General features: G+C 42.7%; 1 protein-coding gene across 1 annotated transcript in view; it reads right to left on the bottom strand.

The window, feature by feature from the left end:
• The window catches only part of AARSD1 (alanyl-tRNA synthetase domain containing 1), a 166,175-nt gene extending 153,158 nt beyond the window's left edge, over positions 1-13,017 (bottom strand). Inside the window, exons 1-3 of the mRNA XM_063963181.1 lie at positions 12,913-13,017; positions 9,189-9,302; positions 3,181-3,247 (exon numbers count right to left, since the gene is read on the bottom strand). Of these exons, the coding sequence (XP_063819251.1) occupies positions 3,181-3,247; positions 9,189-9,302; positions 12,913-12,917 (186 nt within the window). The 5' untranslated portion in view covers positions 12,918-13,017. The remainder of the gene's footprint in view (positions 1-3,180; positions 3,248-9,188; positions 9,303-12,912) is intronic.
• Between the last annotated feature and the right edge of the window lie 4,166 nt (positions 13,018-17,183).

The raw sequence follows: 17,183 nt of genomic DNA, 5'->3' as shown, positions 1-17,183 counted from the left end.
CTCTTTTTGTAGTAAATACTGAGCAAAAATAATTATTTAGGTGATCTGCTATTGCCTTGTCTCTCCACACCAAATTCTCACTCTCTGTCTTAAGTCTTATTATTCCTCCATTTGATTTTCTCCTTTCATTTGTATACTTAAAAAAGTTTTGCCTCCTTTATCTACTGACTGGGCCATTTTCTCCTCAGCTTCTGCCTTTGCACGTCTGATCACTTTCTTAGCATCCTTCCGTCTGTCAAGATACACCTCTTTGTCATTATTATTTTGAGTCTGTTTGTATTTCCTAAAAGCCATCTTTTTTGCTTTCACACAAGTTGATACTTCTTTTGTGAACCACACTGGCTTCCTTTTCCTGGTGCTTTTCCTAACCCTTTTGATGCAAAGGTCTGTTGCCCTTAGTATTGCACTTTTCAGTTTTCCCCATCTCTCCTGCACCCCTTCCAAGTTCCTCCAGTCTGCCAATGAATCACTTAAACATCTCCCCATTTTTGAAAAGTCAGCATTTCTAAAATCCAACACCTTTGTTTTTGTGTGACAGGAGTTGGATCCTGTCTTTATACTAAAACATACTGCTTGATGATCACTGGATCCCAGGTGCTCACCCACATATATGTCTGATATCCTGTCACCATTTGTAAGAATTAAATCTAATATTGAGTCTTTGCGAGTGGGCTCCCTCACCAATTGCTTGAGAGATGCTCCCTGTAAGGAAGTTAGAAATTTGCCACTTGTAGCTGAACTTGCAAAGGACCCCTCCCAATTTACATCAGGTAAATTAAAGTCTCCCATGATTATGACTTCTCCCTTTAAAGCCATTTTAGAGATGTCCAACAATAGGTTCCTGTCCAAATCCTGCCCCTGGCCTGGTGGTCTATAGATCACCCCAATGCGAATAATGGGGGTCATTCCGAGTTGTTCGCTCATTACCGATTTTCGCTATACTGCGATTAGTCGCTTACTGCACATGCACAAGGTTCGCAGAGCGCCTGCGCTTAGTTATTTTACACAAAGTTAGGTATTTTACTCACGGCATAACGAGGATTTTTCATTGTTCTGGTGATCGGAGTGTGATTGACAGGAAGTGGGTATTTCTGGGTGGAAACTGGCCATTCAGTGTGCGAAAAAATGCTGGCGTTTCTGGGAAAAACGCGGGAGTGTCTGAAGAAACGGGGGAGTGTCTGGGTGAACGCTGGGTGTGTTTGTGACGTCAAACCAGGAATGAAACTGACTGAACTGATCGCAATGTAGGAGTAATTCTGGAGCTACTCAGAAACTGCTAAGAAATTTCTATTCGCAATTCTGCTAATCTTTCGTTCGCAATTCTGCTAAGCTAAAATACACTCCCAGAGGGCGGCGGCTTAGCATGTGCAATGCTGCTAAAAGCAGCTAGCGAGCGAACAACTCGGAATGAGGGCCAATGTCCTTCTCCCCAGTTTCTGTGGTGACCTAAAGGGCCTCAGTTTTGTCCTCAACATTTTGTATTAAAGTAGCAATTATGTTTTTTTTCACATACATTGCTACCCCTCCCCCTATTCTTCCTATTCTATCCTTCCTAAATAAATTGTATCCTGGTATAGCTATGTCCCAGTCATGATTCTCATTGCACCATGACTCAGTAATTGCGACAATATCCAGGTTATCCCTTGTCATTATCGCAATTAGCTCTGGAATTTTGTCTCCTAAGCTCCTAGCATTTGCACACATAGCTTTAAGAATTTTGTCTGTGCATCTGTTATTAGTAGCCATGTCCAGACAGTACAAAATAATGACAAGTTTAAATTACCTGTTTGGTGATGTTTTTCAGTGTTTGTTTGTTTTTTGTTTTTTTGTTTTTTTGCCCCCTAATCAGGAATTACACTCTGTCCTTTACACCACGACTACACCTCACTAAATGAAAAGATATAGTACACCTGTCCACAAATGGCCAAATGGTCAAAGGAGGTAAACACCAGACAGCATGCAGTAATAAAACTGTTTCACTGAACAACTTCCCCACACATGCAATGCCAATTACAAGCAATTCATTACATCAAAAACATACATGAGTTTGCATAATAGAGAACTCTAGTGAGCAGATTGGGGATGTCTTTTCTTAGTTTAAAAGACAGATAATATGCATAAGATGAATTACATACTTTTGAGTCATTAAGGCAGTCCCTATGTCATAGTTTTTGACGAGTGGAATCCTGACTGCCGGCAAATCATACTGAACCCTTATTAAGTATTGATTTATTCTTAAGTCAGACTTGTGATTAATCCGTATTTAAATTACTTTAATGTTATATTTCCTAAAGTTGCGTTTTCTAAATCTACTATGCATTAGGCATGAATACACAATTTCTGTACAAAAAAAGCTTATATGGAGGCACTGATGGCAAATTAAGAGGCATGTGCAGGCAAAGATGACATATTCAGACGTTTAAGGAGGCTCTGTGGCATATATAGAGGCATGAGGCATATGATGGGTCTCTGAGGCATATATAAGGACATAAGGAGTTTGAAGCTGGTTTATAAGAGTGCTCTAAGGCATATAAAGGGGCATGTAGGTCTGTGGTGGCATATAATATGTACTGGAATAGATAGCATATAAAGTGTCCCGTGTGGGCCTGAAATCTATGAAATAAAATTATTGTAGCCCTACTGTGGTTTTGGCCATACCCCTTGTCATGCCCTCTGTTTGGTAATCTGCAAATTAACAGATGGTAACCCTGCATAACATCACAAATACAGCTCCCATACTGTAGTTTTACACTTTTGTGGTTTGTAAATTAGCCATACTATGTCTATTCATTGCATCAATTACAATAATCAACAATAGCACCTGGATTATGCCCTCCACTTGTTTTAAATGGTACACTTGAGGGTAAAGGGGCATGGCCACGGAGAAGGGGGGCATCAGACGAGTTGGTGCTGTTTCAGTTCCCCAGTGCTGATTGTTTAAACCTGTTCCTGGGGGTAGCTGGCGCTGGCAGGTTAACTGCAGAGAACCATGGAGGGAGCTGCTTGTCACTGAGCATCGCTGTGGGAGTCCATGTCCCCGCAACGCTGCCATAGAATCTGCACTGCACCTGACCCAGAACAGCTCATGTTTGGCCGATACAGGCCATAAAAAAAACATCTGAAACAGTACAGTTGGTGGGTGTACTGGTTACACTTAACGCATAAGCAGTGTCTACTTACCTTAGGATTTACACCGTCATACAATTCAATCTCATTGTACATTTGAATATTGTCTTCATTTAAACAGCTGTGCAGGAAAAGAAAATACAGGTATATTGTTATTGTGTTCATACATTTCACAAGTATCATGTCATCCAAGGGAACTTTTTCCTTAAAGTAATAGAGGCCCCAGTGTCTAAAATGTAAACCAACATTATAAAGTGACTCAGTTTACCAAACAATGGGGCAGATGTATTAAGCCTGGAGATGGCATAAAGAAGTGATAAACCAGTGATAAATGCAAGGTGATACACGCATCAGCCAATCAGCTCCTAACTGTTAATTTACATATTGGAGCCGATTGGCTGGTGCACGTATCACCTTGCATTTATCACTGGTTTATCACTTCCTTATGCCTTATCCAGGTTAATACATCTGCCCCATTATTCTTCCTTTGCCTGCCTCCTCTCATTTTTCTTTTCAGTTAAATTAATAAATTGTATTCTCCTTTATACCAGTTATTCCTACCCCCATCCTCCCTGGTTGCACATCATTCTGTTCTCTTTTAGGAATCTGTCAACTATTTTTGACATACCTTCATGTTTTTCACTTAACCCCTTCCCTGCTGAGGGTTTTCTTACCTTTGTGCTGAGCCTGAGACCATTTACCGATGTTAGCGCTCATCACATTCCGACATCAGTACCACTGATTTTGTTTTGTACAGTACCCATACAATTTCTATCTTGTTTTTCTCAGAAACGTATTTTTTAAGAACATATCAGACTTTTTACAGAATCTCACACTTGAAAAAAAAAAAGTAAGCTAAGTGGGCAAAAAAAAAAAAAGTGTTTTGTTTGTTTTTTTAATGGAAATTTCAATAAAGGGAAACAAAAGCAAATTGATACGATTTGTCTTCTTTGTTTTATCAATACCACTATACTGTATACAATGTAGATCGCGTTTCACCAATAATTAAAAATAGTAAAAAGCAAAACAAAACTAAAAAAAGCAGCCAACAACTACTAAGGGGGCACATCATTTGAAAGGAGGAGACTAACCTATTTCAAATCAGAGTGCCTCCATGTTTGTGTGGGCCAGTATGGGGAAGATAGGGCACAATGTGTCCTTTCCCATCTATGAAAACCTTTTTTTTCCGTAGTACTGGACGATATTGTTTGGTGCACACAACTTAAGCAGCCTAGGCTTCTAGGGACTGCATCCTATAAGTCAGATAGCAGGTGAGTGGCTTCCCACTGGAAGTGCTCTCTTTGCTAATTGCAATCTGGACTGACAGTCCCGGGAGCGAAAACACTTCTCCCTGGGACTACCTGTATGGCTGTGAGTAGCAGGGAGCTAGGCAGTCCCTGTGAGTGGCAGATTTTACTGGGGGTGGCTGCAGCCCTTGGGTTAAATCTTCCGAAAGACCTAATTAGTCTCCCCTTTATATAGTTTAACGAGTTTCAGAAGTTGAGCATCAGGCCTCCTTTTCTGGATATCTTCTGCTGTTGATGTAAATGTAATGCTGTTGATGTAATAAATATAATATTATAGATGAAGGGAGGTGTCTAAGGAAAAACAGAAAACATTTGAAAAAGTCTTGAGAACAGGAATGGTGCCAGTCCAGATGCAATCAGAACAGTGGGCACACCAGCAGATAGAACATGTGAAGATGAAGAATTGTGTGGGGATCAAGCCAATAGATTGGTCACTTTGCATTACACTAGAAAGGCGTGAACATTGGCGTTTCCATAATGGGTGCAATATCTGTGGTGCACTGATGGTTAAGAAGCAGTACCCTCCTTTTTTTATCCACTGTGAGGGTTAATTGCACAACAACTAATTCAAAATGGTAAATTAGAAACGTGTGTGAATGTATGAAAATGTTTCAACTTTGAGAGCTAAGAAGAACAGATGTTTTTAAATTATAAGAGATGTCCTGCCAAGTATCTGTAGCATAAAGAGATACTGGCCAATATTCAGGTCAATTTTTGTCATGTTTTATTTTTTACTTTCTTTAAAGTTGCTTCCTTGTATTAACAGTGTGAGATAAGATATAGAATACACTGTCTGTCATGTCCTTACAAGGTAGGCTCAGGTAACATTTACAAAGAACAAGTCTGTTTCTTTGTAAAGTTATATTACCCTTGCTTAAGCTGGGTACATATGTAATACCCTGGAACTGCAAGGGTTAACAGATACTGCAAGAGTTAACAGCTATGTAGCTTTATCATGCATAGCAAGGGCTATGTCCTGTGCACTGATTGGGAGAGGTTTGGAGCTCAGCCAGTTTTCATGTGCAAACCTCATGAAGGGGGGTGGGGGGGGGGCAGAAAGTGTAAGCTAGGAAAGAGCTAAAGAGTGGAGTGTAATGGGCTCTACAACAGTGCCATCCGCCGCCGAGCTGCCCAACGGCGGATACGGCCGGCGGGCGACCCGTCGGCAGGGGGTAAGGGGGGGGGGGGGTGACGGGGGGAGTGAAGTTTCTTCACTCCACCCATCACCCGGCTCCATAGCAGTGCAGGCACATATGGATGAGATCGTCCATATTGGCCTGCATGTACAAGCGACGGGGCACCAGCAATGAACGAGCGCGGGGCCGCGCAACGTTCATCGCTGGTGCCTCCACACTGAAAGATATGAACGCTATCTCATTCATTAATGAACAAAATTGTTCATATCTTTCATTAATATCGTGCAGTGTATAGGGCCCTTAAGCTAGGAGAAGGAGCAGGAGGTTTGCTGGGGCCATGGGATGGACAGTCGTCGTTCCCGTGGTCCCCGACTTTGGGAACAGCTGCCATGAGCTGCATCCTTCATATGGAGAGAACAGCAGCACATGTGGGTTGCTGTGAATGGAGCCCATTTCTGCAGAGTAATATAAGCAGAATACAGCCTCAGTGAGAGCCCCTGCACAGAACATGTGGGGAGTGCTGCCAGTCACAGCAAGGCACCTGACAGAGGGAGAGACCGCAGTGTGAGAGCAGCAGTACTCAGAGTCCAGTGAGAGGGTGATGCCCACCTTCAGGGGTGCCCTAGAAGAGTGTGCCAGATGTGAGTCTCAGGAGAGGATGTATCTGGGTGAGTGGTCGGAAGCCATGCAGCATGCTTAGGAGCCCCCCATTGACAAGAGTCCTCGTTACGGATGAGAGACTGTAACCTGTTATGTGTAGCATTACTGGTCACAGAATGTCCTGGTACATACTTCTGTTCGCCATATTTATGCCACTGCAATTAAGTGATGTGCTGGAGGAGGTGCCCTGATGTAACCGATACGATTAATGTGCAGGAGGAGTTGGCGTGATATGTGATCTAATGTAACCATTATGCTTTGTGCTGGATGAGAGTGTTCAGAAGTTATCCCTGCTATATCCCTGCTTTTATGTTAAATAAACTGTTTATGCTGTTTTATGAGATGGCCTGGCTCCCAATTCTTTCTGTGCTGCTCTGACACCTGTAGTCCACTCCCACAATGCCACTGTAATTAAACACCTGATTATTCAGGGGACCCTCTGGTACCTGTACCTTACCCATGACCAGCCGGAGGAGAGTAAGTGTGATGCACTATACACAGTGACTGCAGTTTTGCATACCTAGTACTAGCTGGGCTTTACACATACCTCAACGATTCAGCAGTGTGATGATGCGATGATATATCAAATTGCGGTGCACACTACACAATCTGCCGCATGCTGATGCAATATATCGCTACATGCTTAATGTAACTACACCACTTCATCCGTAGCATCGACCCACCTGATGTGACCACACATTTCATCAAACATTAAACTTTCGGTGTACAAGTGTCATTGCAATCCATCATGGATTGCAAGACTGACCAATATATCGTAAAGTGTGTACTCAACTTTAGGCTCATAGAAGGAGCTAATTGGGATGCAGTAAAATAGATAGCTAATTAGTTAATTTGTACTTTGGACCTCATTCAGTAAGGATTGTAAATTCTGCTAAAAAGCAGAATTTGCAATCCTTTTGGGCGCATGCCGGTGGCTGCCCATCGCAAGGCCCCCCAGCATGTTACCCGTCACCTCCCCCCTGCGATCACACTGAAATTGCGGTCACACAACAATTTCAGCATGATCACAGAAAATAAGGAAGCCTCCTGCTGGCGCAGCCTGGCTGTGGCCGCAGGAGGCCTGCCGCCATCTTTGTGATCGCAGTGGCTGCCTGTGATGTCCGCAGCCACCCTGATCATGCCCACACCGCGCCACCCATTCATGCCGCCTCACCTCGATTTCCCCATCACAGCCCCTGCAACACTCCATCTCCACCTTGGAAACGGAGTGTTGCCAACCCCCTCCTGCCCCACAAACGCCTCTGCATGATTGACAGGCAGAGGCATTCGCATTTACTGCGGACCACCCGTAGAAAATGCCGGCGCATGCGCAGGACGAGCCCTGCCCATGTGCCCACATCATGATAGTAATTTTTGCAGTTGGATCACGTTTTGCAATCCAACCTGAATAGGGCCCTTTGCCCATAATAATTGAACAGTTGAGGATTCAACTATGTATTGGACAAGTTTGTACTTGCAACGATATGTGCTTTTATTGTATGCTATATTTTGATCATAGTAAATTATTATCAAATAAATGAAGTCAATAAAAAATCTAAAGAAACACAGATGTGATGTATGCTACATGTGAATCTGATTGCAAATTCGACATACCCATACTACCACACTCCTTTTATATCCCACTTGTAACTCCCAGGACTCCTGGCACCAGCATTTCTGTCCTATTTATACAGTGCTGTTCTGTAAACCCCTAGCAGCCATTGAGTAATTAGCACTTATCAACCTACAGTGATTCAGGCAATGGGAGTTATTTATGGGATACGGTCATTAGGTCGTGGTCACTAGGTCGACATGGAAAAAGGTCGACATGCGTTTAAAAAAAATTCAACTTTTCATACTTTACGTTCCACGTGGACTATGATTGGGAATAGTAACCTTTGCCGAGTTTGCTCTCCATGTGAGGGGACACGGTGCACTAATTGGGGTTTCCCGCCACTTTTCGAAGACAATGACACCAAAAAAAGTTAGAAAAACTCATGTCGACCTTTTTCCATGTCGACCTAGTACATGTCGACCTGATGACTGTGTCAACCTAGTCACTGTCGACCAACAGTGGTCGACCTAATGACTGTCGACCTAAGTGTAGTCGACCTAATGACCCATACCCGTTATTTAAAAAGTACAAACAGGCTGAGGCACAGCACAAAATACTCAGTAGGTCACATGCCTTGATTTTCACCAAAAGCCATAGATTTGAAGATTACAGAGATGGTGTTAAGGGGGGTAAGGGGGTAACACACGGAGAGATCCGTTCTTAAAATCTAAGCAATCTGACTACATTGCTTAGATTTTAAGCACAGATCTCTCATGTGTATGCCCCCCAGCGATAGCGATACGCGGCCAGGCACAATCCAGCACATCTATCATTTCACCCGCTGAAATGAGCGCAACCCCCCTTCCCCCTCGCTCAGCACACATCGCGCTGTGCCGAGCGGGGGGAATAGATGTGTGCTGAGCGCATTGGCGTTTCTATAATGGGTGCAGTGGGTGCGGTGCACACGGGCACCCATTGCACCCATTTTAATACTTACCTTTCCGGAGTCCAGCGCCAGTAGCTGCAATTGCGGCGGAAATCACTGCCAAAATGTCCACCGCGCATGCACGGTAGCCAAATTGGTCTCTGGATCATGGCGGGCGCCATGTTTCCAGAGACCTGCGCATGCGCAGTAGACTCCGGCACATTGCCGGAGTCTACAGCGCCGTGCAGAGGAGGGGGCCCACCCGGAGATGCACACGGGCCCCCTCCTCTGTAGAAACGCCGCTGGCTGAGCGGTCACTGATAGATCGCTCAGCACACATCTCCCCGTGTGTAATGGCCGTTAGTGAAGGGTGCTTCAGGAATAACTTCTACTGTGTAACCATATAAAAGCTAATTGCTGACTGATTACAATAGTCTGATTGCAGATTTACACCAATAATACATTTTAGCCACACTCACCTGAAAATGACCTTATTTTTCTCTATATCCACTTTAACATCCCGACTGTTCTCAACACAGAATTCCATAAAGACATATTTTGCCCGGTCATACCAAAGGACTTTTGCATGTTGTCTTAAAACAAGATCCAAAACAATTAGCAAAGTTAGGATTAAAAGGTAGGGGAAAAAGCATTTTCCATTGGCTTGTTTTAATTGACATACTGTATATTACCTAAATGGTCAGAAAAATATTGACAACAAACACCCTATCTGATTGTTATTTAATTGTTAACGAATTGACAAGTGTGTGGATGGTAATCTATACAATTCAATGAAATGTAGATGATAAAACTGGTATCCATATTAGTCATATTAGATGGAAAAGGTTTCATCCAAAAACATTATAAAGTATTTGATTTAAAGTTGTGTGTTGTCACACACTTGACATTCCCCGTAGTGGTACTAATTATGAAAATTATAGACCACCTTGCAATACGGGACATCAGCACAGCATGGAGACAGGAAGCTATATATACACTGTATATATAAAATAAATAAATATATATATATATATATATATATATACATATATATATAAAAAATGAAGAACAGCGCCTAGGCTAATCCTAAATTTAGACACACAAAGTGAAATATATGATGAATGTGATCAAATAAAAAATGTTTCGACACCCCCCATGGATCAATGGGTGGCAGCTCGTGCCCAGTAAATAGATAAAATGTAAAAAATAAAGTGCAATAGAGCGCCTACTGGTGTTTAACAGGATTCTGGATTTAGCCAGTTCACCATGTGAAAAGTGCAAAGTGTAAGTTAAGAAGGATTGACTTAGCTTCCTTGGGAACAGCTTCAGTCTGATGACACTTTTAGGACATGTAAAACAGAAATAAAAACCAACATAGTGTATACTGTTTGATTATATACAGTGTTCAACACTTTAGGGACCTTGCTAGTCCCAATATGGGTAAATAAGCTGGATGGTAGGTACTATTTCCAGTATACAAAGGCTGGACGAATTTATAAAACAAACAATTTAATATAACAAATCCTGAAGTAAATGTAGGTAGCACACGTACAAGAATAAAATTGTATAAACAGCTTATCTGTCCACAAACGGAATCACCAGGTGAGCAACAGCCCAATCCTATTGGTGGATATTAAAAATGTCCCGAAGCAAATGCAGGTAACATACGTACAAGATATAAAAATAAATACAGCTTATCTGTCCATTCAGAGAAGTCACGGGTGAGTCATAAGTCCCGGTCCCGACGCGTTTCGTCCTGTGGCATAGGACTTCATCAAGGGGATCTATATGAAGTCCTATGCCACAGGACGAAACGCGTCGGGACCGGGACTTATGACTCACCCGTGACTTCTCTGAATGGACAGATAAGCTGTATTTATTTTTATATCTTGTACGTATGTTACCTGCATTTGCTTCGGGACATTTTTAATATCCACCAATAGGATTGGGCTGTTGCTCACCTGGTGATTCCGTTTGTGGACAGATAAGCTGTTTATACAATTTTATTCTTGTACGTGTGCTACCTACATTTACTTCAGGATTTGTTATATTAAATTGTTTGTTTTATAAATTCGTCCAGCCTTTGTATACTGGAAATAGTACCTACCATCCAGCTTATTTACCCATATTGGGACTAGCAAGGTCCCTAAAGTGTTGAACACTGTATATAATCAAACAGTATACACTATGTTGGTTTTTATTTCTGTTTTACATGTCCTAAAAGTGTCATCAGACTGAAGCTGTTCCCAAGGAAGCTAAGTCAATCCTTCTTAACTTACACTTTGCACTTTTCACATGGTGAACTGGCTAAATCCAGAATCCTGTTAAACACCAGTAGGCGCTCTATTGCACTTTATTTTTTTTATATATATATATATATATATATATATATATATATATATGTATATATATATATATATATATATATATATATATATAGGCAATCTATTAAAGAATGCACTCACCAGTCTTGTCCATAATGAAAAAAAGTGACTTTTAATCCAACCTCACATCATTACACAGGGTCATGGTCAATGTTTCAGTCCCTGCCAGGACCTTTTCCAAGACCAAAGCTTCAGGCTGCCAACTCCCCTGCACAAGTCTAACACTGTGGAACTATAAGTACCATGGAGGAGCTCAGTGGAACGCATAGCACTTCCTGTTAACGGCCGTGCACTTTCCTGTAGAATAATGCTACATAATAATGCTGCCCATTATCGGGTACGCGACACCGGTTGTGCACAGCCGTTAACAGGAAGTGCTATGCGTTCCAATACAGCGGCGTGCGTTCCACTGCGCTCGCCGCTGGCTATGGAGGTGAATATTCTTGTTGTTTTTTCTATAATGTGACTTTCATTGTTATGAGTGAGTCATTTATATGGATAACTTATGTGAATATGTGTTTGTGCCACATGGTGTGGCTTATTCCATTTGTTATTAGCAATGTGAGCCATTAATTGTTTGATTGGAGGGTGTGACTTCCTCCATGGTACTTATAGTACCATTATAAAAATGGCGCAGCTGCCATTTTTTCAGAGTCCTGCGCATGCACTGTAGACTCTGATACTGTGCCAGAGTCTCAGTGCTCAGGGCACTAACAGCGGCGCTGCCAGCTAAGGGAGAGGAGGGGGACCACACACGGAGACTGCACACGGGTCCCCTCCTCTCTAGATACGCCTCTGCTGCCGCACCATTTCCCTGGAGATTTGCGCATGCGCAATAGAGTCTGTGCCCCTCTAGTGCACTGATGGGTGCCACGCTACAGAGGAGGGGGCCCAGATGGAGGAGCATGGACCAAGGCCTCTTCCTCTGTTAATATGCCCCTACATACAAACATAGGCACATCTATTAGAGGTGCGGGGTGTGCAGTGCACAGAGGCCCCTGGATCCACGGGGCCATCGCACTGCACACCCTGCACCTAGATTATACTTACCTTGTGCACGGGCAAGCAGGTTCCTCCTCCTTTTGCGGCATCATCTTCCTAGTGACATCTTGAGGAAGATAGTGCAGCATAATGAAAACACAGACTCTGGCACTGTGCCGGAGCCTTTGCTCTCTTTTGCGCATGCACCATCTTCCTGAAAATCACGGAAAAGATGGCGCTGCAAAGGATAAAGGATACACTTGTCCGCGCACAAAGTAAGATGTGCAGCTGGGGGGAAGGTAGTATGAGAATGGGGACTGCTACACAAGGGGTTAATATGCCCCTGCCAACGGAGCTGCAATTTGTAAAGGAAATGTTTTTTGCCATTTTGGATATACTGTGTATGTTTACTAAACTTGACACTATATTGATATAATGAGTTAATATTAGAGACGTTAGGGGCCAGCAGTGGGGCAAGCGCTAAGAGTCCATTTGCGGGCTCGCTGTGCTGGCCGCACTGCGGGCTCGGTTCGCTGCGCTCACCACAGGATCTATTCCCACTCTATGGGTGTTGTGGACACTGACGAGTAGGAATAGCCCTGTTTTCGGCTGGCGGTATTGTTGGGATTCCGGCGTGTGTATCCTGACCGCCAGAATCCTGACAGCTATTAAATTAAACACATCCCATAGAGAGACAGGGACAGCAGTCTGTAAATGCATCCATGCAGTGTAACAAACAGAAATTTACCAGGATACAAATAAAAAATAACTGCAGAAAACGACAATTCATTATTAAACATTGAATATGTTTATATCTTGCTATCTTTACTCACCGTACCTCATGATAGTCCTGTGAAATCCACGTAATGAGCTTTCAGAGACTGGTATAGCTACAGTGTCAGAGGAGACTGCAAGCACTGCTTCCAAGACCACAACCAAAAGTCACTCAGAAGCCTTACTATTTTTAGGAACAGCTGCTGGTTGTACTGTTAGTACCCTCCCCCTTGAGATAACACTAGAGTGGCCTGTCATAGAGTCAAAAAGAGTAGTTCTTTCTAGAGTGTTCCCCATGCAGGGACATCTGCAATAACAAACTGATAGTCTTGGAGTATGCACATATACTGTAGGACACTTGATTTCACTGTTAACAAATGAAATAGGTTCAAATTTGCATATAATGACAAGGGTCAGATTTATTCAGTAATAAGTTGTGTAAATCACATGTCTCTGTAAAGCGCTGCGGAATATGTGTGCGCTATATAAATAACTGGTAATAAATAAATAAATAATATGAAATATGGTTTTCATCATGGGATGGCCTTACTTTATTGATGTGTACATGCCCTTCTGTAACTTCTATAAATGGAGGCATGTAGGTGCATTTACAAATAACACCTAAGTAACCATGATCCTTTAATCACTCACAACTGTCACTGGTGCAAGTCAAATCTGGGGTCACATATACAGATCTCCAAGTAATTATAACAAAATTTCAAATGCTGCACCTAAGTTTCTGAGGAAAAAAATCTCCCATAAAAGTCATTTATTCCATGTATGTAAAATCTAAAGTGCCAGCATGGACAGTTCCACAATATTATTAAGTTGCTTGGCCACTAGCTTATTGGTATCAACAGAGATAGTTGTCAGTACACAAGCAGACAAACAATTTGGAAGCTGCTCAATCATACCTGGAGGTAATTATATATCAGGTGCTGGAAGGGGGAGGGGTCACAGACAAACAACAGACAAAGAGGAAGGGGGGTGCAAATCCCCACCCCCAAATTCCCTTCCGCACACTGAAAATTACCTGTAACAATCCCTGAACTTTATCATGAGGCGTACTGTGACAAATCACATGGCCCTATGTGGGCACTGCTATTATGTAGGTTAGGACTGCTGTATCAGAGAAGCCGTGAAGTGGCCAGCAGCTAAACATGTGTTTGCAAACATTTGTGACGAATTCTCTGAATTTTATTACCAGATAGGTTCAGGGATTGTTACAGGTAATTTTCAGTGTGCAGAAGGGAATTTGGGGGTGGGGATTTGCACCCCCCTTCCTCTTTGTCTGTTGTATAGTTGTCAGTACCTCAGTATGCAAACATAGCTTGTGGGTTGGTTGTGCAGTAGTGTTTGGCATATGTGTAAGGGGCATTATGTGTGTCATGTGCATAAATGTATTAATAATGTGCGGCATATGTGTAAGGGGCATTATGTGTGTTGTTACGTGGGGGTCATTCAGACCGATCGCTGCTGTACTGTAGCGATCGGGTCTGAACTGTGCAGGCAGAGTTGGACACGGAGGGAGGGAGGGAGGGGGCGGGCCGGCGGCGTTTGGCCACCGTTTAGGGGGTGCAGTCCGGGCAAGGCAGGTGTGCCCAGACCGTTGGGGGGGCAGGCCACGGTGGCTGCGTGACGTCACATGCAGCCACTGCGACCCAGGCAGCGACAAGTAGCTCCTTGCCAGCGCACAGGAGCTGCGCTGGCTGGAAGCTACTCTTCAGTACAAAAGCATTGCTGCTGTGCGATGCTTTTATACTTGTGCAACGGGGCAGGGACTGACATGCGGGGTGGGCTAGCCCTGTGCTGGCCGTCCCCCCGCATGTCAGTGTGACTGATCGTAGATGTGCTCAATTTAGCACATCTATGATCAACTCTGAATCACCCCCAATGTGCAGCATATGTGCAAAGGACATTATGTGTGTCATTATGTGTATAAGGGCATTAATAATGTGTGACATATGTGTAAGGGACATTATGTGCATAAAGGCATTGATAAAAGTTGACACAATGGGGGTCATTCCGAGTTGTTCGCTTGCTAGCTACTTTTAGCAGAAATGCATACGCAAAGCCACAGCCCTCTGGGAGTGTATTTTAGCATAGCAGAATTGCTAACGAAAGATTAGCAATTGCTAACAAAAGATTAGCAATTCTGCTAATATTAGCAGAATTGCTAACGAAAGCAATTTCCTTGCAGTTTCTGAGTAGCTCCAGATCTACTCCTAGATTGCGATCACCTCAGTCCATTTAGCTCCTGGTTTGACGTCACAAACACGCCCAGCATCCGAACAGCCACTCCTCCGTTTCTCCAGACACTCCTGCGTTTTTACCTGCCACGCCTGCGTTTTTTAGCACACTCCCTGAAAACGGCCAGTTTCCGCCCAGAAACTCCCACTTTCTGTCAATCAGCAGAGCGATTGAAAAGCTTAGTTCGCCTGTGAGTAAAATAGCATAGTTTTGTGTAAATTTGCTTAGCGCGTGCGCCCTGAGATGCATACACATGCGCAGAACTGCCGGATTTTAGCCTATTAGCAATTCTGCTAAAATTAGCAGCGAGCGAACAACTCGGAATGAGGGCCAATGTGTAAAGCACATTATGTTTATAAAGAAATTAATATTGTGTGTCATATGTGTAAGGGGCATTACAGTGTAGTATTATGTGTATAAATGCATAACTAATGTGTGGCATTATTATTATTATTATTATTATTATTATTATTATTTATTTATTACCAGTTATTTATATAGCACACATATATTCTGCAGCACTTTACAGAGAATATTTGGCCATGCACATCAGTCCCTGCCCCAGTGGAGCTTAGAGTCTATATTCCCTATCACATGTACACGCATACACATTCACACTAGGGTTAATTTTTGTTGGAAGCCAATTAATCTACCAGTATATTTTTGGATTGTGGGAGGAAACCGGAGCACCCGGAGGAAACCCACTCAAGTACGGGGAGAATATACAAACTCCACACAGTTAGGGCCATGGTGGCAATCGAACCCATGACCTCAGTGCTGTGAGGCAGTAATGCTAACCATTACACCATCCGTATGTGTATAAGGTGCTCTACTGTGTGGCGGAATTTATAGAAAAGGCACTACTGTGTGGTCTAATGTGAATAAAGAGCAATATAGTCTGGTGTAATGTGAATAAGAAGCAATTCAGTGTGATGTAATGTGAATAAGGGGCACTACTGTGAGGAGTAACAAATATAAGGTAAAGTGGTACTACTGTGTGATGTAACGTGAATAAGGGACACCGTCGCATGATAAATGTTAATAAAGTTGCACTACTGTGTGGCGTAATTTGAATTGGGGGTACTATTGTGTGACCATGCCCCTTCCCAGCAAGAACATGCCCCTTTTTGAGCTGTGCGCCGAATGTGCGCACTGTTCCTATTTAAAATATTGGGGATAGGAGCATCAAAATGAGGACTGCTATAGGTGAGGGGTGATGATGCTGGGAAAGGGATGCAGGGTCACAGGCGGAACTAGCGGCGGTGCCAGGGGGCACAAGCCAAAATCTTGGTTAGGGCATAATATTGGTTAGGGCTGGCTCTGGCTTTTCCCATTTATTTCTATGAGCAATACTGTTTTAATGGGCCTTCTGAACTCATTGCATTACCTTTTAAAATTAATGGGAAAAACTGACATTTTGTTTCGCAGATTAAACTGTCCAAAATTGCCTGAATCACAAATCCCTTTATATATTAGACAGTTTGGGGAAATAATTTGTTTATGGCGCTGCTGGTGATTTTACTCACCCAGCAAAAACAGTCATTGGTAGATCTCCCTCTAATGGTGAACTTTAAATTGTGCAACTGTGATCAGCATTTGTTAATACAGGTTGAGTATCCCATATCCAAATATTCCGAAATACGGAATATTCCGAAATACGGACTTTTTTGAGTGAGACTGAGAAAGTGAAACCTTTGTTTTCTGATGGCTCAATGTACACAAACTTTGTTTAATACACAGAGTTATTGAAAATATTGTATTAAATGACCTTCAGACTGTGTGTATAAGGTGTATATGAAACATAAATGAATTGTGTGAATGTAGACACACTTTGTTTAATGCAAGAAATTATAAAAAATATTGGCTAAAATTACCTTCAGGCTGTGTGTATAAGGTGTACATGAAACATAAATGCATTCTGTGCTTAGACTTGGGTCCCATCGCCATGATATCTCATTATGGTATGCAATTATTCCAAAATACGGAAAAATCCGATATCCAAAATACTTCTGGTCCCAAGCATTTTGGATAAGGGATACTCAACCTGTAGTGTAAGACATGCTAGATGTTCCAAGTTAGCAGTCA

This window comes from Pseudophryne corroboree, chromosome 3 (genome assembly GCF_028390025.1).
Source record: "Pseudophryne corroboree isolate aPseCor3 chromosome 3, aPseCor3.hap2, whole genome shotgun sequence".
Taxonomy (NCBI): Eukaryota; Metazoa; Chordata; class Amphibia; order Anura; family Myobatrachidae; genus Pseudophryne; species Pseudophryne corroboree.
The sequence above is the reverse complement of the archived record's forward strand: the minus strand, read 5'-3'. Positions and strand labels throughout refer to the sequence as shown.